Source organism: Atractosteus spatula, chromosome 5 (genome assembly GCF_055471065.1).
Source record: "Atractosteus spatula isolate fAtrSpa1 chromosome 5, fAtrSpa1.hap1, whole genome shotgun sequence".
Taxonomy (NCBI): Eukaryota; Metazoa; Chordata; class Actinopteri; order Semionotiformes; family Lepisosteidae; genus Atractosteus; species Atractosteus spatula.
Window position 1 is genome coordinate 65,914,550 of NC_142710.1, and position 21,934 is coordinate 65,936,483.

General features: G+C 57.0%; 2 protein-coding genes across 2 annotated transcripts; both read left to right on the top strand.

Moving 5' to 3' along the window:
- Positions 1 to 386: 386 nt before the first annotated feature.
- Positions 387 to 13,081, top strand: uroc1 (urocanate hydratase 1). Its single transcript, XM_088915540.1, has 20 exons — positions 387 to 907; positions 2,180 to 2,310; positions 3,185 to 3,278; positions 3,948 to 4,007; positions 5,245 to 5,373; positions 5,852 to 5,913; positions 6,622 to 6,688; positions 7,608 to 7,751; positions 7,843 to 7,931; positions 8,592 to 8,654; positions 9,561 to 9,740; positions 9,990 to 10,087; positions 10,333 to 10,405; positions 10,670 to 10,788; positions 11,143 to 11,213; positions 11,486 to 11,584; positions 11,877 to 11,976; positions 12,089 to 12,170; positions 12,411 to 12,510; positions 12,831 to 13,081. The coding sequence occupies exons 1-20, from the start codon at positions 782 to 784 to the stop codon at positions 12,969 to 12,971; spliced, it is 2,028 nt and encodes a 675-aa protein (XP_088771666.1). The 5' UTR covers positions 387 to 781; the 3' UTR covers positions 12,972 to 13,081.
- A 1,841-nt stretch (positions 13,082 to 14,922) lies between these two features.
- efcab12 (EF-hand calcium binding domain 12) lies at positions 14,923 to 20,654 on the top strand. The gene is made up of 10 exons (XM_088915820.1): positions 14,923 to 14,946; positions 15,167 to 15,298; positions 15,454 to 16,008; positions 16,245 to 16,453; positions 16,839 to 16,996; positions 17,733 to 17,938; positions 18,229 to 18,442; positions 18,637 to 18,823; positions 18,911 to 19,042; positions 19,691 to 20,654. Exons 1-10 carry the CDS (start codon positions 14,923 to 14,925, stop codon positions 19,920 to 19,922), a joined length of 2,049 nt encoding a protein of 682 aa, XP_088771946.1. The 3' UTR covers positions 19,923 to 20,654.
- The last annotated feature ends 1,280 nt before the right edge of the window (positions 20,655 to 21,934 follow it).

Genomic DNA, 21,934 nt, shown 5'->3' on the forward strand with positions numbered 1-21,934 from the left:
GCGGAGGGGTGGCTGTCCCCAGGCCGCTGTATCTCACGCCAGCAGAGGGAGGCAGGTTAGGGATGGCGTGGACGAAGGTGTGGATCAATGTGCAAGTTAAAAAATTACTCCCTGCCTTGAAACGCAGAAGCCTGGGAAGGTAATAGATAACCTGAGACACAGTGGCCAGAGACCTTTGGCCCAGGCAGCCATGCTGAGAGGCTCTGTGCGCCGCAGGGTGGGGGGCTGGCTGTCTTTGGGGGCTCTGGCGGGAGGGGGCCGTGCAGTCCCTCCGCCAGGCCACGCTTCGGCGCAGTGCTCTCCGGGGCTTGCCGGGCGCGGGCCGCGGGAACACTGCCCAGCAGGGTTGCCAGGAGTGACACCAGAAGCAGGCACGCGGTGGATGATTAACAGGGCCCCAGGCGGCTCTGCGCAGGCGATTGGTGGGGATGGGGGGGTTTGTGTCCAATCAGATGACGGGGTGTGGCACACCGAGGGGTCTCCAGCTAGCCAGGGGGAGCGCTCTGAGTTTGTGACTGGGACTGCACGAGCTCGCACGCCAGCCTGCTGGCTCAGGTTTGCATGTCTGTCTGCTAGCGCGTCTCCTGAGCAGGGTGTGCCTCCATCTCTCTGTGTCGCCGAGACCGTCTGTCTGTCTGCTAGCGCGTCTCCTGAGCAGGGTGTGCCTCCATCTCTCTGTGTCGCCGAGACCGTCTGTCTGTCTGCTAGCGCGTCTCCTGAGCAGGGTGTGCCTCCATCTCTCTGTGTCGCCGAGACCGTCTGTCTGTCTGCTGGGAGCGCCATGTCCAGTCTGAAGGAGCTCTGCGCAGGGTTGCCTCTGAGCCCCCTGCCCCCCAACAGAGGAAGGGATCCCGGGGTACCCCACGCCCCTGTTAGGACCCCCAATCTGTCGGAGCAGGAGGAGAAGGTGAGCGTTCGTTTCTTGGTAACAAAGGACTTGTGTTCCGACACACCCGAACGGATTCAACATGGGGGGGTGTTAACTGCAAGAAAGGGAAGAGAGGCTTGATTTAGCGTAGCGTAGCTTTCCCAGATTGCCTGGGAGCCATGACGGGGCGGAGTGTCTGCGCTGTTATACTCTTCCTGAGCTGCTGCAAAACTAATAAGCTCTGAAGAATAATAGAATTGATTTCAGATGCTCCGCCGTGATCGTTTTTCGTTTCCTGTAGCTTGTGTTGAGGGAATTGGGAGGGCAGAGTCTTAACGCTTACTTCAAGTGACAAAAAGAGAGAGAGAGAGATGTGACTGAAAGCCAAGTAAAGTCAGTCGCACTCCGCCATCAAGAGCTCGAGACAGCGAGAGACTGGCGTGAGAACATCAGAGCGGCAAAGTGTCTCTGAGAGGTTTAGGTAAGGAGTTTCTGAGGACCTGCGTGCGCTTGTTAACAGTTCAGGGCAGAGAGAGCCGGAATGAGTAAACCTGTGGACGGTCTGCACCAGGCCTGGTCAATGATTACTCAGATAGAGGGGCTGAGATACCAGAGCTCGTCTTCCAGCTGAGACCGATCTCTTCCCAGGCCCTGGGAGACTTCATATGCAAAACCTGTACTTCACACAGGGGCTTCAGTCTTGCACTTTGAATGGATTTGCATAGACAGGAGTGCGGAATCTGTCTCTGTAATATACTGTAAACCTATATCATCTGTTTGATATAGGTGCATTGTTGCACAACTGGTTTGGAGAGTCTTATTCTGTCTGTCTCCCCCATTCCCCCCCCTCAACCTCACGGGCCCCTCCCCGTCTGTCTCCTTCCACCTTCCACTACCTCTCTTTCCCTTCCTTTGTCTCCCGCTGTCTCTCGCTGTCTCCCTGATTCTCCCACTGCCTCCCGCTGTCTCCCTCTCTCTCCCACTGTCTCCCACTGTCTCCCTCTCTTTCCCGCTGTCTCCCGCTGTCTCCCTGACTCTCCCTCTCTCTCCCTCTCCCTCTCTCTCCCACTGTCTCCCTGATTCTCCCTCTGTCTCCCGCTGTCTCTCACTGTCTCCCTGATTCTCCCACTGTCTCCCTCTCTCTCTCCCTTTCTCCCTCTCTTTCCCGCTGTCTCCCTGACTCTCCCTCTCTCCCACAGTCTCCCACTGTCTCCCTGATTCTCCCACTGTCTCCCTCTCTCTCCCTTTCTCCCTCTCTTTCCCGCTGTCTCCCACTGTCTCCCTGACTCTCCCTCTCTCTGCCTGTGGTAGCTGGCCCTGAGGAATGCCCTGCGCTATATCCCTCCGGAGCTTCACACCACACTGGCCCCAGAGTTCGCCCAGGAGCTGCGGCTGTTCGGGCACATCTACATGTACCGCTTCTGCCCTCCGCTGGCCATGAGGTGAGCTGTCCAGGACACAACACCAAGCACAAAACGCACACTCTGAAACCCGGCAGGAGCCGCCTTGTCCTGCTGCTCTCTGTCCACGCTGCTCCAACAGGCAGGTTCTTCAGGCAGCTGCAGGATTAGGCCGCTGCTGGTTTGCCCTGGTGCACGCTGTGGTATTCTCAGTTTTACCATGCTTGCACGGTGGTGTGCCACAGCGAGTGTGTGACAGGGCAATGTGCCTCACGATCGGGCCGCCTTGCTTTCAAGTCCAACACATTGGGTGTGTTTTTTTTTTAAACAACCCACTAGAATTCGTCCAGCCTCTTCAGTCCTTACAGATGTTTGATCTGCAGCCCCTGTAAGAAGCCGTTTTCCTGAACCTCTTCTCCTTAATGATATCTGCCTGCCTCCATCACCTGTCCACACAAGCTGTTCTCCCACGGCTCCCAGGTGTGACGAGCAGGTGTGAGAGGAAACCGTCAAGCTCCAAGACCGAGCAGGAGCAGCACGTGATTTCCAGACAGCACAGCTCGGGTTCAAGATGCTGTAGAGTGCTCTCCAGGCACTGAGCCCCTGAGGAGAGGGGAGAGGGGAGACAGGAAAGGAGGGAGGGGAGAGAGGAGAGGACAGAGGAGAGAGGAGAGAGGAGAGAGGAGAGAGAAGAGGGGGGAGGGGAGACACAGGGTACAAGAGAAGAAAGGAAGGGGCAGCACTGGGTAGGAGAGGGAGAGGAGGTTTATGAGGGGGGCTGGGCAGGGAGAAAGGGATGAAGAAGAAGAGAGGGAGAGTGGAAGGAGAGGAGAGAGGGATATCAACAGAGAGCGGAGAGGGAGAAGAGGAGAGAGTTGCTGTGCAGTGATGCTGACTGTAGGTGCTGCTGTTTCAGGGCTTATCCTATAGACCAGTACCCCTGCCGGACTCGACAGGCAGCGGCAATCATGCACATGATTATGAACAACCTGGACCCTGCAGTTGCTCAGGTAACCGATCACAACCGGTCATTCGTGCAAGTAACCACTCAAACGCTTCTCCTTAAAGAGGCACCTAAACAAAGCTTCCTTTCTGCACAAATTACAAATCACAGCATGTCTCCTGCACAAGTAGCCAATCACAACTTGACCTTACACAAGTAGCCAATCACAGCTTGCCTCCTGCACAAGTAACCAATCACAGCTTGTCTCCTGCACAAGCCACCAATCACAGCATGCCTCTGGCAGACGTAGCCAATCACAGCTTGCCTCCTGCATAAGTAACCAATCACAGCATGCGTCCGGTAGAAGTAGCCAATCACAGCATGCCAATGGTAGAGCTACTCAATGGAAGCCTCCCCACAGCTATCAGACTGCAGAAGCCAATCCCTACAATAGAGAGTACCAGGAGACTTTCACTGAATTAAGTTAAAGAGGTTTCTTTTCCATCACCTGTCCTGTCTCTCCTGTTCTCTGAGCGGTCTCAATTGGCCTGACCTGAGGGGGCAGCTTCAGCAGGTCATTCTCCCCCATGGCGCTGCAGAGAACCCAGAACATACTGAGGACGAAAATACCATAGTGAGCGGGCAGAGTCTGTGTGCAGTATCCTGACGGAGTATCTCGCGTGTTGTTATAAAACCAGATGCTGCAGGGCTGTAACCTGGCTTGTCTTTCCCGCAGTTTCCTCAGGAGCTGGTCACCTACGGGGGAAATGGGCAGGTGTTCAGCAACTGGGCTCAGGTAGGAGGAGTGATCGATTGTTCGCGAAGACCCACAGGTCTGGAAGGGCAGTGCAGGAGGGGACACAGCCGGCCTGCCGTTGGCCCCTGTGAGAGGGGACTGGATAGGGGATAGTGCCTCACATCCAGAGGGGGGCGGGGGCCGGGGGAGGCAGCTCTGGTGACCCCTGTCCAGCACAAACCCCAAAACCTTCAAACCACAAAGTGTAACATCTGAGACTGGGGGTCGAAGGGTCCCGTGCCCCACCTTCGCTCCCCCAGAAGAGCGCAGCTGAGCTGTTGCGCCCAACAACGTCAAACACCCGAGCCATGTGGCGGCCGACCTCGGACCCATGCCCAAGATTAGGTTTCCACCTCTCAGAGATGACCGTGTGCGAGGCAGGCAGCAGGGTTTCTGAACGTAGACAAAGAAGAATTTTAGGAGGCCCCCCTGGAAAGTTAAGGGCGGGAACGATGCGTCAGAGGATGATGAGGGAGCAGATGAAGATCTGCTCTCCTGGTCTTCCTGGATGGCAGCGGTGAGTGGGAGTGCCCGGGGAACGAGAGTGAGAGCTCCGCGGGCACTGAGCCACCTGGTAGGAAGAGCCTTCTGTTCCCGAAGAGCAGCTGCTGGCAGGGTCGCTCCAGCCCCATCGCTCCGACCTGGAGCCGGTCCGATCCGCGGCCGGGCAGAGTGGGGGACAGGCTGCCCTCTCTCGGGGTGCCTGGCCGCCCCTCGTGTGTAAGAGGTTTCTAGTCTTCAGGCAACACTGGATTGACACAGGTGTCCGGCGGAGACCTCCTGTCCTCACAGTCAGATAACCTCCTGGGTCCAACTGCAGTTCTGGCTGGTGATGCGGTGTCACAGTGTGTGTGTTTGCTGCAGTGATGTTGTGTTGCTGTGTTGTGCAGTTCTGGCTGGTGATGCAGTGTCTCAGTGTGTGTGTTGCTGCAGTGATGTTGTGTTGCTGTGTTCTGCAGTTCTGGCTGGTGATGCGGTGTCACAGTGTGTGTGTTTGCTGCAGTGATGATGTGTTGCTGTGTTGTGCAGTTCTGGCTGGTGATGCAGTGTCTCAGTGTGTGTGTTGCTGCAGTGATGTTGTGTTGCTGTGTTGTGCAGTTCTGGCTGGTGATGCAGTGTCTCAGTGTGTGTGTTGCTGCAGTGATGTTGTGTTGCTGTGTTCTGCAGTTCTGGCTGGTGATGCGGTGTCACAGTGTGTGTGTTTGCTGCAGTGATGATGTGTTGCTGTGTTTTGCAGTTCTGGCTGGTGATGCACTTCCTCAGTGAGATGACAGAGGCACAGACTCTAGTGATGTACAGTGGACACCCCCTGGGCCTGTTCCCCAGCCCCCCCCTGGCCCCCCGGCTCGTCATTACTAATGGAATGGCAAGAGCTCCATCTGTATTCTCTCTGTAGTCTGTCTGTATTCTCTGTCTGTATTCTCACTGTAGTGTCTGTCTGTATTCTCTCTGTAGTCTGTCTGTATTCTCTCTGTAGTGTCTGTCTGTATTCTCACTGTAGTGTCTGTCTGTATTCTCTGTCTGTATTCTCACTGTAGTGTCTGTCTGTATTCTCTGTCTGTATTCTCTCTGTAGTCTGTCTGTATTCTCTGTCTGTATTCTCACTGTAGTGTCTGTCTGTATTCTCTCTGTAGTCTCTGTCTGTGTTCTCACTGTAGTCTCTGTCTGTATTCTCTGTCTGTAATCCCTCTCTAGTTTATGTCTATATTGTCTCTCTAGTCTGTGTATTCTCTCTCTAGTCTCTGTCTATAGTATCTCACTGCCTGTAGACTCTGTGACTATACTGTCTCACCGTCTATATGTGACAAGTCTCTCACTCTCTGTCTTCCTCACCTCTCTCTCAGGTCATCCCGAACTACTCCTCTCGGGAGGAATATGACAAGATGTTTGCTCTGGGGGTAACAATGTAAGAGAATGAAGTTATCCATGCCAGCTGAATTCATTTAGTGTTGGTCCTCATCCTCACTAGCAGATTGAAGCTCTGATAACATAATTTCACAGATTCGACAACATGTGCCTTTGTGAGCTGAACACTGCCACAGAGCTGCTGGAGTGTTGTTACAGTGATATAAGGAGTTAAAATGTTATTACAGCAGTGTAAGGAATCACCATGCTTTTAAAATGTTCATACAGTGATGTTAGTAGTCGCCACGCTGTTAAAGTGTTTTAAGGAGTCATTGTGTTATTAGGAGACATAGTGCTGTGGTAGAGTTGATATTGCCTTTAGTTATTATGACCAATGTGCCAGTATGGTACATTGTACTGTGGGAGGTGTTGTCTCTCAGATGTGATGCTCAATCAAGGTCCTGTTCACTTGGGGTCATTAAAGATCCTGTTTGTAGCAGCAGGGGTGTTAACCCCAGTGGTGTGGCTGAATCCTGTTCTGGGCTCGAAGACTCTGACTTTCTCAAAGTCCACCTGGTGCAGCTGTTCCCCTCTCCTGCTCCTGACCTGTGTGCAGGTGTGCTGCTGTGTGTCCCCCAGGTGGGGGCGGATGGGTTCCCTGCTGTGTGTGAAGCGCTCTGGGAGCCCCTGGGCGGTGACCTGTCCTGTCCTTTAATGGAATGAATACGGTGTCCTAGTTTTACAGTATCCTGCCCTGTGTGTCCTGCAGGTACGGGCAGATGACAGCAGGGAGTTACTGCTACATTGGCCCTCAAGGCATTGTCCACGGCACCCTGGTAGGACCCTCCGCCGGCTCTCCACCCGCGAGTCAGTGGGGTCCAGAGAGAAATGGCCGCCTGGCTCGGCGGTGACCAGGCCAGAGCAGCACGGGCCTGTTGAGAACTTGAGTGGTTTGATTGGCAGTCTGTCGGGTTTGAACCTGGAACCTCCTGATAACAGGGCCCCGACCTTCTCCTGTGCTTCACTGACTGCTTCGTGATGTTTATTTACTGTTTAGAGCAAATACAGTTGTGTTGAAACTTTAAAAGGCTTCCCAGAGGTGATCTTTCTTCCATTACCTCTCTCTCCCACTGTCTCCCTGTCTCTCCCACTGTCTCTCCCACTGTCTCCCTCTCTCTCCCACTGTCTCTCCCACTGTCTCTCCCACTGTCTCCCTCTCTCTCCCACTGTCTCTCCCACTGTCTCCCTGTCTCTCCCACTGTCTCCCTCTCTCTCCCACTGTCTCTCCCACTGTCTCCCTCTCTCTCCCACTGTCTCCCTCTCTCTCCCACTGTCTTTCCCACTGTCTCCCTCTCTCTCCCACTGTCTCCCTCTCTCTCCCACTGTCTCTCCCACTGTCTCCCTCTCTCTCCCACTGTCTCTCCCACTGTCTCTCCCACTGTCTCCCTCTCTCTCCCACTGTCTCTCCCACTGTCTCTCCCACTGTCTCTCCCACTGTCTCCCTCTCTCTCCCACTGTCTCTCCCACTGTCTCCCTGTCTCTCCCACTGTCTCCCTCTCTCTCCCCCTGTCTCCCACTGTCCAGAGCTTAGGGAAGGTCGGGATAAAGTCTCTGAAGGTTTGGGAGCTCCTCTAGGTCGTCCTACCTGGGCAGCAGCAGCTGACCGCTCTCTGAGCGCCAGCAGGGTGAAAGGCACTATGGGAATCGTGGGCGGCCATGTTGCGTGACTCTGACCTGCGGTCCTGTGTGTCGCAGCTGACGGTGCTGAACGCCGGCCGGCGGTACCTGGGCTCGGGCGAGCTGGGTGGCCGCGTGTTCGTCACCGCGGGCCTGGGAGGCATGAGCGGGGCGCAGGCCAAGGCGGCCGTGATCGCGGGCTGTGTGGGCGTCATCGCCGAGGTAAGAGCGCCCCCAAGAGTAAGTACCCCCAGCTTCGCCTGCGGTCCTCCTCTCTGGCCTGCTGTGGGACACGCCTGTGCTGTTGTTGCAGGTCGATGAAGCCGCCCTGAAGAAGCGGCACGAGCAGGGCTGGCTGATGGAGGTCACCAGCGACCTGGACCGCTGCGTGCGCAGGATCAGGTGAGCTGGTCAGGGCAGCCCGCTGCGGGGGTCCAGGCAGGGAAACCCAGCACACAGGGGCTGGTCTCCCCACTTCTGGGGTCCAGGCAGGGAAACCCAACACACAGGGGCTGGTCTCCCCACTTCTGGGGTCCAGGTGCTAACTCACAATACCACGTAGGACAGCTCTACCTGTAACTCTAGTGGAGTTCAGGCCAGGACAGCCAGAGCACGCAGGCATGTCCGGAAGAGTGACCTGCCTTCAGGGTCAGTCTCCCTTGCTGTTTTGTTTCATAAAGAGCCAGAGCCAGGACAGTTGTCTTATTCCTTCTTCATGGCGCAAAGGTAGCTTTGTAAATCAATAGAACAGAGGTGTAGTCTATTAGCACTGGGTCCTGGGTTCGACACTGGTCAGGGGATCCTTCTGTGAGGAGTTTCCATGTTCTTTCTGAATCTCCCTCCCCCACCCCCACCCCCCCACCTGCCGTGTGTGTGCCCCACGACCCCAGCTGTGTCCCCACCTGGAGCAGGTGTCTTTCTGATAAACACGTTGCAGGAACGAGTTTTCCAGTTCCAGTGTCCCAACGGATCAAATAGAGAATCCACTCAGAAGGGCCTGTTTCTGGGATAACGGGAAGCGCTGGTGATTCTCATGCCGGTCTGTCTGCGTTTCTCCGCCAGGGAAGCCCGGAAGACCAGGGAGGCACTCAGCCTGGGTTACCATGGCAACGTGGTGGATCTGTGGTAAGAGCTGGAGGTCAAAGGTCACGCTCTCCGCTCAGGTTTACACGCCCCTCTGGGAGGTCAGGGGGCAAGAAAGGACCGGCTGTGGGGTTCATGGCCAGAGGAAAAGCCAGTGTGGCGAGGGAGAAGCGGGAGTTTTGTAGCGTGCAGATCACGGGGATGGTTCTGGGGAAGGGGAACAGTTGTCCCAGGGTCCTACAGCCACAGCCTGAAACCAGGAGACTCGCTCCCAGCCGGGGCTCCACGGTGCCTGCTGACACGCAGCCCAGCGAGCCGGCCGACACGCTGGCTGCCCAGAGACAGGTGTCTGGCTAATGTGTTACAGGTGAGTAAACAAGGCCGCAGTGTGGTGGAGCGGGCCTGCTGCCCACTTCAAAGACCTCTGGCCGAGGAAGGCTCACTGAACAGCAGAGCCTGCAGCAGGAGTTCACAACAGGGGATTCTTAGTTTTAGCCCTACAGTTCTTGAAATAGGCCAAATGGCTTCAGAAGAAAAAACGTAAAAACTAAAACCTGCGTAAAACCTAAAAATGAAGAAGCTCTCCTTCCCCCCACCTGTCCAGTCACAGCCCATGGGCTGCCTGTGAGCACAGCACTGCCTCCCAGCCTCTGTGCCCTCAGCGCAGTGTTATCGGTTAATCTCTGAACTGCTCCCGTCACCGAAATAATTTATTGTTAGACGACCTTTGCCATTTTTTTTCTCATTCATCTCTTCTGTAGCTCGAGATTTTAAATTGGTGACCTGAAATCCGTTCATTTCTCGGGAGCCGGGAAGACCTAACTAATGAATTAAGCAAGTGGCTCACAGAGCATTCTGTAAGAGAGCTCCGCTGGGTTGACCCCCCAGCCAGCGTACTGCCAGGTCATGGGAGCTCTGCGCCCAGGGGTGTCCTCTCCTCTCCCCCAGGGAGCGCCTGGTCCAGGAGTACGAGGCCTCCGGGGAGCTGCTGGTGGACCTGGGCTCAGACCAGACCTCCTGCCACAACCCCTTCAGTGGGGGATACTACCCCGCCCAGCTCAGCCTGAGCCAGGCCCAGGAGCTGATGCACAGCGACCCGGCCCACTTCCGCTGCCTGGTTCAGGAGAGGTACCCTCAGACCGATGGCGGCCCTGCCCGTCTCTCCGCCTGCCTGACTTCCCTCTGGCTCTCTGCCAGTACCCCACGGACATGCAGTGTGATATAAAATGTGTGCTGTCCACTCTGCTGTGATGTAAGACCTGTGTGCTGTCCACTCTGCTGTGATGTAAGACCTGTGTGCTGTCCACTCTGCTGTCCTGCTAACCCTGTGTGCTGTCCACTCTGCTGTCCTACTAACCCTGTGTGTCCTCTCCACAGTCTGCGCAGGCAGGTAGCCGCCATTAACAAGCTGGCAGAAGCAGGCATGTTCTTCTGGGACTACGGGAACGCGTTCCTGCTGGAGGCCCAGAGAGCCGGTCAGTCAGGGCGGACGATCCCGTCTGTACTCACCGTGAGCAGGGGGACCGGAGCTGCTCCTAGAGCAGAGGATCTGTGGGCAGGAGCTAATCATTTCATAATTACCCATCACACTTCACATGTAGTGCTACGTTTTGTTCTGCCTTCTTTGTTGCTGAAGAGGAATGTCAGTGGAGGGCTGCAGTGCTCTCAGCTTTAGAAACCAGCAGCCTGACACGCTTGGATACCTGTCTCTGTGCTGCAGGAGCTGATGTGGAGAAGAGTGGGGCTGGAAAGACTGAGTTTAAATACCCCTCCTACGTCCAGCATATAATGGGGTAGGTGCCCATGACCACTGGTCATCTCTCCCTGCAGCTGCCCAGCTCCAGTCCCGATGGGCTGCTGTCCTGCACGTTTCCCAGGTCTCCTCATCAGATTTTGGCATCTGAAGAGCTGATGAAAGCTGCCAGGCCTCTCCAGTGAATTCAGTAATGAGTGCCATTGCCTCGTTAAGAGCTGAGCCGGAGTGGAAACCTGCAGGCACAGAGGCTGGAGCACGGCTGTGTGTGGGAGCTCACGGGCCGGTTCTGCCTGTCCTGCAGAGAGATCTTCTCCCTGGGGTTCGGGCCGTTCCGCTGGGTGTGCACCTCGGGGGACCCCAGTGACCTGGCGCAGACGGACGACATCGCCGCGGGCGTGCTGGACGACATCAGCAGGACAGGTAGGAGTGAGGGGCCGCTCCTGTCTGACAGGTGACACTCCTGCTTCTACCGTCACATCGGAAGCAGCAAAGAGATCTGGATTATTTTAGGTCTGCTCTCTGCCTGTCTTAGCAGAGAGCAGATCTCTGCAGGATGAGAGATCCTGACCAGGTCGCGTGCAAGTGATCATATTACTCCTGTCCTGGAGTCCTTGCACTGGCTTCCTGTCAGGTCTCGTGTCGACATGGCTCGGCACCTCAGTACCTGTCCGATTTATTGACTTCGTTGAGCTGCTTCCTTTGACGAGGGGAGGAGTGATTAGGGGGCGTTGATGCCTGTGGAGCTCCCCTGCAGTGACCTGTCCTCTCTTTCAGCACCGGAGCGCGTCAGGCAGCAGTACAGCGACAACAGCCGCTGGATCCGCCAGGCCGGCCGACACAGCATGGTGCGTCCGGGGGCTGGGGCCACGCTCCTCACACACGGGGCTGTATTGATGATGAAAGGGGTTTGTCTCTGTCGCTGTTGACAGTGTTGTGACAAGATTAATTGGTGTTGCAGGAGGTGTAATTGGTGTTGCTGGAGGTGTAATTGGTGTTGCAGGAGGTGTAATTGGTGTTGCAGGAGGTGTAATGGGTGTTGCTCTTGCAGGTGGTATAAATGATGTTGCAGGTGGTGTAATTGGTGTTGCAGGAGGTGTAACTGGTGTTGCTCTTGCAGGTGGTGGGCTCCCAGGCACGGATTCTGTACTCTGACCAGAAAGGTCGTGTGGCCATTGCCCTGGCCATCAACCGCGCCATCGCTGAGGGAAGGATCAAGGTAAAGGAGAACAGTTACAGCTGGCATGGGTGAGAAAGGGTGAGAGGAATGATTAGAGAGATGGCCCTGGGCAGTCAGAGCTGTTGATCTCCTCAAGAGACTCATTCAGACAGAGTCACCCAGGCAGGACCGACTGGGCAGACAGACAAGCAGGTCAGAAAGACAGGCGAGAAATCCTGACAGTGACCAAGTCAGGAAAGGGCGCCGGTATTGGTGGGCTCCGCAGTAGAGCGTGCAGAATCGCCCCTCGGTGACCTTTGACCTACGCACGCATGTCTTTGCCCTCCGACAGGCTCCGGTGGTGATCAGCCGAGACCACCACGACGTCAGCGGCACGGACAGCCCGTTCCGAGAGACCTCCAACATCTACGACGGCTCGGCCTTCTGCGCAGGTGAGAGCGCCAGACCGGCCTCTGTCCCTGCTGACGACGCAGGACAGCGGCTGCCCCCACCCTGTACAGTATGTGCGCGCTGCTCACCTCCTTTTCCGCGTCTCTCCCGCAGACATGGCTGTGCAGAATTTCGTGGGAGACGCGTTCCGTGGAGCCACCTGGGTGGCGCTGCACAATGGAGGGGGAGTGGGCTGGTAAGGACACAGAGACCCTCTCGACAGAGCAGCACATTGCCTGGCCAACAGCACGTTTCCACCCCCGTCTCGCTTGCTGTGGGGCCATTCTCTGGCTCTGAGCAGCTGATCGCTGTGACTCGTCTGCTGTGCAGTCATTTCTCAGGAAACCAGAGGCCCCTGCTGCTCCATTCTACTGCAGACCTGCAGCCATGCGCCCCTCTGTGTCTCTGAACGGCCCCACTGTGCTCTGCTCCCCAGGGGAGAGGTGGTCAACGGCGGCTTCGGGCTGGTGCTGGACGGGTCCGAAGAGGCAGGACAGAGAGCCAGAATGATGCTCAACTGGGACGTGTCCAATGGGGTGAGAGGACAGTGGAGAGTCCGGGCAGTGGCTAGTCACACTCTGGAATGCTTCTGATGGGCAGCAAATATCAGTAGTGCTCTTGTCAGGGACTACAGCGGTCAGCAACACTCCAGAGTGCCCACTGATGAACTGCAGTGGGCAGTAGTGTCCTGTCCAGTCTCTGTGGATGTCTTCCTTCTTCCTCTTCATCACGGTCTTCCTCGTCTTCCTCCCCTTCATGGTCTTCTTCCTCTGCTTCCTCTGTCTTCGCTGTGGCCGAGCTGCAGCGGTGCCGGCGGTCAGTACTCACACTGCCCGCTGTCGGTGTCTGTCCGCAGGTGGCTCGGCGCTGCTGGTCCGGCAACGCCAGCGCCCACGCCACGATCCAGCGTGCCATGGAGGAGGTGGAGGGGCTGAGGGTGGTGCTGCCGTTCTCCGTGCACGATGACGGCCTCCTGGAGCGGGCGCTGCGCGGCTGAGGGGGGGCCGGGAGGAGCCGGGAGGAGCCATCACTCCGCTGCTGGCAGTCCGCACCGGCCCGAGGTCCTGGCACCGGGGGCAGCCGGCACCATCTCATCGCCCCTCCGCCCGCCTGCCGCGCTCCTGTCGGTTCACGAAATAAAGCCTTTGCCAGCCCAGTGTGTCTGTGTTCTGTCTGCCTCACACCCGCGGGCGCAGAGAGGCGTGGGGGGGTTGATAGCACTGGAGTCACACCCGCTGTCGGCCAGCGCGCCACACAGCTGCAACACACACCACACACACACCAGCGCGCCACACAGCTGCAACACACACCACACACACACCAGCGCGCCACACAGCTGTAACACACACCACACACACACCAGTGCGCCACACAGCTGTAACACACACCACACACACACCAGCGCGCCACACAGCTGCAACACACACCACACACACACCAGCGCGCCACACAGCTGCAACACACACCAGCGCGCCACACAGCTGCAACACACACCACACACACACCAGCGCGCCACACAGCTGTAACACACACCACACACACACCAGCGCGCCACACAGCTGCAACACACACCACACACACACCAGCGCGCCACACAGCTGCAACATACACCACACACACACCAGTGCGCCACACAGCTGCAACACACACCACACACACACCAGCGCGCCACACAGCTGCAACACACACCACACACACACCAGCGCGCCACACAGCTGCAACACACACCAGCGCGCCACACAGCTGCAACACACACCACACACACACCAGCGCGCCACACAGCTGTAACACACACCACACACACACCAGCGCGCCACACAGCTGCAACACACACCACACACACCAGCGCGCCACACAGCTGCAACACACACCACACACACACCAGTGCGCCACACAGCTGCAACACACACTAGCGCATCACACAGCTGCAACATACACACACCAGCACCAGTTTTTCGACAGCTGCCGGCTCTGGGCAGCGATTTACCATGGTTCCACTGAGCTTTACCAACCTTACTCATGGACAGATACATCCTGCCTGCCTGGGAGTCCTCCAGAGGAAGTCCGGACCAGCTGAGAGACAGTGTTCTTTCGGAGTATTTCTGTGGTGGCCCCCAGTGGCCCTGCTGGTGTGGAGTGATTTCTCCAGGCCTCTTTACCAATTGCTTCCATACGGACGTCAGCGGGCCGACTAATTCAAGAGCCAATTGGGAAAGGCGATTTATCACATTGCTCGGGTGTCTTGTGGAAATATTGTCATTTCTCTCTCTCATTGTCGCTTGTGGTGCCTGGTGAGGCATTCGAGCCAGAGCAATATTAGGCTCGGCTGGTCATTGGCATTCTTGTCATGATAAAATACAAAGTCACTGGCAGCTGGTCAAAACACAGGCCAGGCCAGACCGCAAAGACCTCTGGGACTTAGCGCCCTCTCGTGGTAAAACTCCGAAATACAGCCAACCGGGAGAGGGGTCTTCTGTCGGGAGGAAAGAGCTTGTGCTCGGGTTTTAACAGCGGTGTGCAGAATACAGCGGGAGACAGCAGGGTCTCCCCTGGCCTGCGGTTGTGAAAATGAGAGAAACTACCCGTACAAATTAACCGTTAAAAACAGAAACAAGTCAACAAGCGAGTACTGGACCAGCAGGAACAAGACGCGAAGTAGTCATTTGCCGCTCTAGCCAGTTTCTGTAGTCAGCAGCTAATTAATCCCACTGTTTTTTTTTAAAGAGGCTAATATCGTCGACACAACATGGCGGGGCAGCTTGTTCCACACTGCTGCAACCCTGTCACATCGCTCTGGTGAGGGGGTCACGGGTGTTTGAGACTTTAGGTTTCATTTCCTGAAAACAAAAACATTTATTCCCCTAATAATGCAGCCAGCTACCGAAAACAGAAAATGACACAAAAACAAACCGCCTTAGGTGTTCAATTATATAGGAATAGAAAGCAAAATGGGTCAAAGTCAAGGACCTGTGGTTTGACCATTATTAAGTGCTGTAAGAATACTTCTCCACAGCTCCACTAACATTCAGCGAGCATCGTGCGGCTGTCAGAGAAGCGTCTGAGTCTTTCAAGATAAAAGTCTCCAAAACTAAATCGAATTGGATTATATATATATATATTTTTTAAATGGAAAATAATTAAAAGAAAGAATCCGAGCTCCCGAAAACTCGGTTCGAGATTCTCCCTCTCCAGTCTGGGCGTGTCACCCACGGGCCGGCGGCCAATCAGAGCCCTTCCTGCCCCTGCTTCCGGGCGACGCCACACAGGGTTGCCATAGGAACCAGGGAAGCGCAACAGAGCCCCGCCGGCGGGTGTCCCTCGCATGTGGCCGATCTCTGTTTCGTCTAGAGACGGATTCATAAACATGCCTTCTTAAAACACGGTCTAGGGCAAACCAGACGCGCATTGCCGTTTCAGTCCAGTCCACATAACCAGCTATGGTTCTCTAGGGTTGTAGTGTTGGAATCGCTCATATGTAGGGTCCCGAGGGACATATACATGCACTGTGTGTGAATGTGAAAACGGAAATCATGGCAGAAGCAACTCCTGAGGAACAGTTACGGCGGGTCAGACAGAGAGACCTTTTCCAGACCTACTTTTTTAAAGTGGCGGCCAGAACGTTCGGCCCCCCAAAGAGCCGGGAGAGGGTCATCATCGCGCCGCCGATGCCCACGGCTGACCGTGACCTTCAGCTGACCTCTGACCCCGCGCCCCCAGGCCCGGGTGTGGGCCAGAGCCGGCCCAGGCGGGACCCCGCAGCCCCCCTCACCGGAGCCGACCCGGCCCCACAGGAGCCGGAGAGCGGGCCGCCGGCGCCCCGAGCTGGACAGCGGGACGAGGCCATGAGGGAGCTCCAGGGCTGGATGGCGCAGAGGAAGGAATTCCGCAGGCAGCTGGACAGCCTGGGAGACGTGCGGAAGTGGGTCCGGAGCAAACCCGTGGTCTCCGAGCTGGAGGCGTCTGTGGCGGAGAGAGGGGAGGCCCAGCCCAGGAGCGAGCAGGGAGACGCCCGGAATCCTCCTGTGAAACCAGGGGTAGGGAATACTGACGATACTGCTGCTCCTTACCTCCTGAATTCCGATCAGGAATACTGCACTCTTTACCTCCTGAATTCCAATAGTGAATACTGCCACTCTTTACCTCCTGAATTCCGATCGGGAATACTGCGCTCTTTACCTCCTGACAGGAGTGCGTCCTGGGTGATCAGGAATACTGCCGGGGGTGCCCCAGCTGTCTGCCATGCCCTCTCACCCCCGGTCTCCTCCTGCAGGTGGGGCCCCCCCGACCGAAGAAGCCCCCCCGGAAGCACGCGGCGCCCCCCCCAGCCATCAGGAGGCCGTCACCTCAGGCGGTCTCAGCCCTGCAGCGGTACCTACACGCTCACAGGCTGAGACTGACGGAGCTCTTCCTGCGTCTGGACCGGCGCCGGACCGGCCGGGTCTCGCGGGGCGACTTCAGAACCGTCTTTGAGCAGGTCGGGTCGCAGTGCAGTGGGGTGCCTCACTAACACAGCAGTGCTGCGAGCACTGACACACACTGGCACACCTACACACACTGACAGACCTACACGCACTGACACACACAGACACACACTCTAATACACACACTGACAGACCTACACGCACTGACATACACACTGGGGGGGGCAGCACCGTGGGACAGGTGCTGGGGACTGGAGGAGTGGGGACCGGAGGCCTGTGTGTGTTCAGGAACACAGGGGTGCAAGAGTGTCCCTTCGGCTGCTGGCATCGATCCCGGGATCTCGCCAGCTGTTCCTGAGCTTCAGCTGTCCTCCCCCCGAGAGCGCAGGCATCAGTAACCCCAGCTCTCTCCTCTGCCCCCCCCCCGCCGCGAGCCAGGAGAGGATCCCAGTGGACGAGGCCCAGCTGGACGACCTCCTGGTGGCCCTGAGCTCCGGGGACGCGGACACGGTGAGCTACAGGGAGCTGGTGGGCAGCCGGCGGGGCTGGAGCCTGCAGACGAGGGAGGCCCGGAAGAGCAGGCCAGCGCAGGGCCGCGCAGGTAACGCACTGCAGAGCACTTTGAGCCAGTCCGGGTCTTACCAGCCCCGGCGTCAGCATCAGGAGCTAGATCCTCCAGACAGGCTGCCTCCTTCTGCGGAAATCTGCACTGACAGCCTGGAATTTCAAATACAGTACACAGGAACTGCTCAGGCAGGTTATCACCAATATTTGTACTGTAAATCGGGCTGCAGGAGGTCATGCCTAGCACGAGCAGGGTTGACTCTGTCGTTGTGTCTAGTGGCTGACCCCTGCTGGCCAGTTTGGCACCCGGCGCTGGCTACGCACTGGCCACTGAGGGGTCTCCTGCTCCGGGTGAGCTGTCCTAAGGACACGGGGGTCTCCAGCCTGTGGGAGCGACCCTGCCGGTGTGAGTCTGCTCTCAGCGCCAGGGTTCACTGTGTAGTGGGAAAGGGTGGCGCTGTGCTGCTCCTGTTACGGTTTGTGCCCAGAACACACAGGCAGGCAGGGCTGAGACCGTGTGAGCCAGCTGCGCAGCGCCAAGGGAGGTCAGGAGCTTGGGGGCGTCTCGGCCACAGTCGGCAGACTGGGGACCTCTGTTGAGACAGCGAGGAGGAGGAGGAGGAGGAGCTCCTCCCAGCTGCTTCATCAGCGCGCTGGAACACCAGCCCTTCGTGTGCCAGTGACCTGTGCCCCAGCTGAGGCCTGCGCCCGCCCTGTGTGCCCTGGACTCCTGCTGCTGCTCTCCAGCTCTCTGTCTGCTCTCTCCCCGCCAGCAGACACGGAGCCGCGGCCGTCCGGCGGCCAGGAGCTGGGGTCTGGCCTGGAGCCCGATCAGCAGCGTGCTCCCTCTGCAAGTGTCTCTCGGGGATCCCCCTTCCTGCAGGTGCCCCTCCCCTGCCTACGGGAGCGGCGACCTCTGACCCTGGAGGACGAGGAAGAGCTGGGCAGACTACACCGGCAGAGACGGCGCACGGCCAAGGTGGGGTGTCTCACTGACACTGGAGGCTCAGTGACTGGAGGAGTGGGGTGTCTCACTGACACACTGGGGGCTCAGTGACTGGAGGAGTGGGGTGTCTCACTGACACTGGGGGCTCAGTGACTGGAGGAGTGGGGTGTCTCACTGACACACTGGGTGCTGACTGGGGGAGTGGGGTGTCTCACTGACACTGGGGGCTCAGTGATTTCTGACTGGAGGAGTTGAGTGCCTCACTGACACACTGTGGGTGCTGACTGGAGGAGTGGGGTGTCTCACTGCCTCTCCCCCCGCAGCTGGGTAGCAGCGATGTGGAGGCTCTGGCCCGGGTCTGGGTGGTGAAGACGGGCAGGGCAGCTGTGGACGGGCACGCCCTCCCCTCCACGGCCGGCGGGCAGAGCGGGGAGGCTGTGGACCGGTACCGGCGGGCCTGTCTCCGCGAGCTGATGGACACCCTGCAGCTGTGCCAGGAGCGAGGGCTGGCGCTGAGCGAGGCCACGCTGGAGAGGGGTGAGCGGTCAGACCAAACGACCCCCTTTCTCTCTCACCACACCGGCCTCCTGTCTACACCTGCATCTCTAACATTCTTCAGACAGAAGGGAGCAAAAGAGCTCTTTCCCCTGTGAAACTGAGTGCTAAAATCTTAACACTTCCGCTGAACAGTGTGTGTGTGTGTTTATGTGCTTGTGTGTCGTTTTTACCAGCTCTGCTGCACCCCGGTGACAGGCTGCTGAGAGCCTCTGACCCCCTCCTGAAGCTGAGACAGCCCGGGACGAGCCCCGCCGCAAGGACATTGGGACAGAAGAGCGCCTGGGGTGACCGGAGAGAGAAGGAGGAAGAGGAGAAGGCCTTCAGCGCAGGGACGAGCCAGCCCCGAGTCGGCACAGACAGGTCAGCCGAACAGGAGCTCGATTGTGAGGGCTGCTGGTAACGTGAACCGTTTGGTGAAGCTGTCTGTCTGTGCCCCCCGCCCCCCAGCAGGCCCGTGTACCCGCCCCGCAAGACCGTGGAGAGGGGCAAGAAGCTGGTGAAGCTGTCGACAGGCCGGGCAAGGATCGGGCGCAGGACTGACTGCTGGCTGACCTTCGAGGAGTACGCCAGCATCACCAGGTCATTCTGAGACTGCACACGCCGCACACGCCACACACGCACTGCACACTGTAGATTATAATGAGAGTGCACACGCCACACACGCACTGCACACTGTAGATTATAATGAGAGTGCACACGCCACACACGCACTGCACATTATAGATTATAATGAGAGTGCACACGCCACACACGCACTGCACATTATAGATTATAATGAGAGTGCACACGCCACACACGCACTGCACACTGTAGATTATAATGAGAGTGCACACGCCACACACGCACTGCACACTGTAGATTATAATGAGCCTGCACACACCACACACGCACTGCACATTATAGATTATAATGAGACTGCACACGCCACACACGCACTGCACATGTGTAAGTGTTTGTGAGAGTTACACACATGGACTGCAAGCGTTTGTTTGCCTGTAAGATAGAGTGGTTGCCAAACTGGATTCAGAAATCTGGGAAATAGTGGGAAGTAGAGAGACACAAAATGAAAGACACACATCTGCACAGCGTGAGAAAGAGACAGAAGACTGCATGAAGTCGGAGTCGATACCAGCTGAGCTCTCTGCACAGCGACCAGCAGGAGAGCCTCTGGGTGCCTGGCCGCCTGTCCTTGACGGGATGTTTTCCTGTGTGTCCGTGTGTCCTCAGGGATTCTCCGCAGCGCCCGAGCTGGCGCGCCAACCCCGACGCGTTCTGGCCCGGGCGGGACCTGGAGACGGTGCGGCTCCTGCTGCCCGAGACGGGGCGCGTCCCGGAGGAGGTCCTGTTCCGCCCCGTCCGCCGCGGGCCTGCGCCCCGTCCCAGCAGCTGGCCAGCCTGCGCCCAGGGGCTCTTCATCTCCGGGGACAGCGAGGCGCACAAGAGCCCCCTGCTGCCGTAGACCCCGCAGGACCCACAGCCCCCGGATTCCCCTTTCCCAGAAACCACACGCAAAACCCTCGGAATGCCCTCTGAGCAGCTCTGGCCATTGCACACAAGTCCACGCCTGTGGTGTCCCCTCGGACAGCTTGCCACGCTTTTAACACACGGTTACCCCTCCAGGGAGTATTCTCTGGGCTTCGCCCTGGCTTTACCACGCCATGCTCTTTCCCCGAGATGCCTTTGTAAACTGTCATAACGGATGTATGTCAGCCTTTGGAAAGGGAGTCTGCCTCTGTCCCCTGGGTCCGTACCTGCTGGTGCTGCTGTGTTGGTGGCTGCTCAGGTTTGTGCTCGGTGTTGTGTCCGGCACATACTATTAACCCTGTTTCCATGGCTGCTCGATGCTGTAAAGCTCTGTGTGCAATACACCAGTGCATTCTAGGTGCAGGTCTCTGACCGGGCCTTAGGGTTTAATGTCATTTCATACATGGCTTCATGCTCCAGAAGAACTGAGTCTCCTGAGCATTTAGCCCCCAACACAAACCCCTGATCCCCCTCCCTCAAGCAGCAGCTTCATGTGCTTTAATTCTGAAGGTCGGCCTTTTTGTTGAAAGTGTGTATTTCTCATAAAATCACCCGGAACAGCAAAGAGCCTGCGAGAACAGGCACTGTGAGCTGAGAGCTGGACCCCAGACTGACAGGATCCCTCTCTGTGCTTTGTACTGCTTCAGAATAAAATTTACAACAGAGCCGAAAACCTCCCAGTGCTGCGTTTGTTAGTTCATTCGTTTCAAGTTGCTTAGTTTAGGTGTTTAACTTTAAGCATGAGTAAATCTGTTCATGATGGTACCAGCATCTATCGAAAACTAACAGTGACCAGGCTACGCATTGGGTGAGGAAAACACTTTAATCGTGTTGCTGTGATTGCTGAGCAGTTTTTTTGTTGTTTTTTTTAAAGGGGTTTATTGGTTCACGGACAAGCGGCAGAGAAGCTCTTCACTCGCGGCTGTAGTTACACTCATTGTGCAGCGAGGGGGCGCTGTGGTCTCTGTGCTTTCTGGCGCACTGCTGTGCGTGCGAATGTGTCCTCAGTGGAAGTACGTGGATGAATAAATCTGCTTAAAATCAATCAATCAATTAATCAATCAAACAATCCTGGAGAGTCCAGTCACCTGCATCGTCTGATTCTGCGTCGCAGGGGTTCCCGAATTCTTACACAAGGGGTTTCTGGCCCTGGGGAGCCCACATCGTTTCGACTCTTCAATTAGACGCGCCAGTGTGTGTGTGCGTGTGTGTGTGTGAGTGTGACTGCTTAACGAGGAGCGGGTCCGGATCTCACGACCGACCCTGCGCACAGCTCGGGGTCTTCGGTATTTGTATACCAAACAGGCTCTCCTTTGTCACCTTCCTTAAGTGCAAGTTCGTATAAAACCAGTCTGGCGTCCCTACAGTATCCCCTAAACTTCAATGGGGGGTGAAGTGGGTCCTCTCCTGAATATTAATCTTCATCTTCATCTTCATCATCCTTACACTTACACATCGCCTTTCTGGACACTCCCCACTCACAGCGCTGTACAGGTCATGGGGATCCCCTCCACCCCCACCAGTGCGCAGCCCCACCTGGACGATGCTCCAGTCCGCCCCCCCCCCACACCAGCTCTCAGTGGGGAGGAGAGCAGAGCGATGGAGCCGGTTCAGAGAGGGGGATCATCAGGAGGCCGTGACTGGTGAAGGGATCAGGGTTCGGCACAGAGCTGGGCTGGAAGGAGCCCAAGCAGGTGACGTAGAAGGCGCGAGCGCAGCCGTTTTCCTCAATGACGGCTGGTCCCGGGACACCCCTTCACATCTGTCAGCGTGTGCCACGCTGGGAAACGGGGGAGTCCGCTACCTCCTCTGATCAGCACAACGGAGCTGCGTGAGCACCACGGCGTCGCCGCGGCGAAAGGTCGCTTTATAAGGAAAAAAAATCCCCTATGGGGGGTTTTGGCTTTAACGAGTTAATTGGCAGGCACGTACACGTAGGAGCTAGTC

Bases quoted from the DNA above. Each gene is read 5' to 3' on its own strand.
- uroc1 (XM_088915540.1), top strand. From the start codon at position 782: ATGTCCAGTCTGAAGGAGCTCTGCGCAGGGTTGCCTCTGAGCCCCCTG. The intron at 7,752-7,842 runs GTAAGAGCGCCC...CTGTTGTTGCAG, and splicing joins GTGTGGGCGTCATCGCCGAG to GTCGATGAAGCCGCCCTGAA. The intron at 10,789-11,142 runs GTAGGAGTGAGG...CCTCTCTTTCAG, and splicing joins GGACGACATCAGCAGGACAG to CACCGGAGCGCGTCAGGCAG.
- efcab12 (XM_088915820.1), top strand. From the start codon at position 14,923: ATGGGTCAAAGTCAAGGACCTGTG. The intron at 14,947-15,166 runs GTTTGACCATTA...CTCCCTCTCCAG, and splicing joins GTCAAAGTCAAGGACCTGTG to TCTGGGCGTGTCACCCACGG. The intron at 16,009-16,244 runs GTAGGGAATACT...CTCCTCCTGCAG, and splicing joins ATCCTCCTGTGAAACCAGGG to GTGGGGCCCCCCCGACCGAA.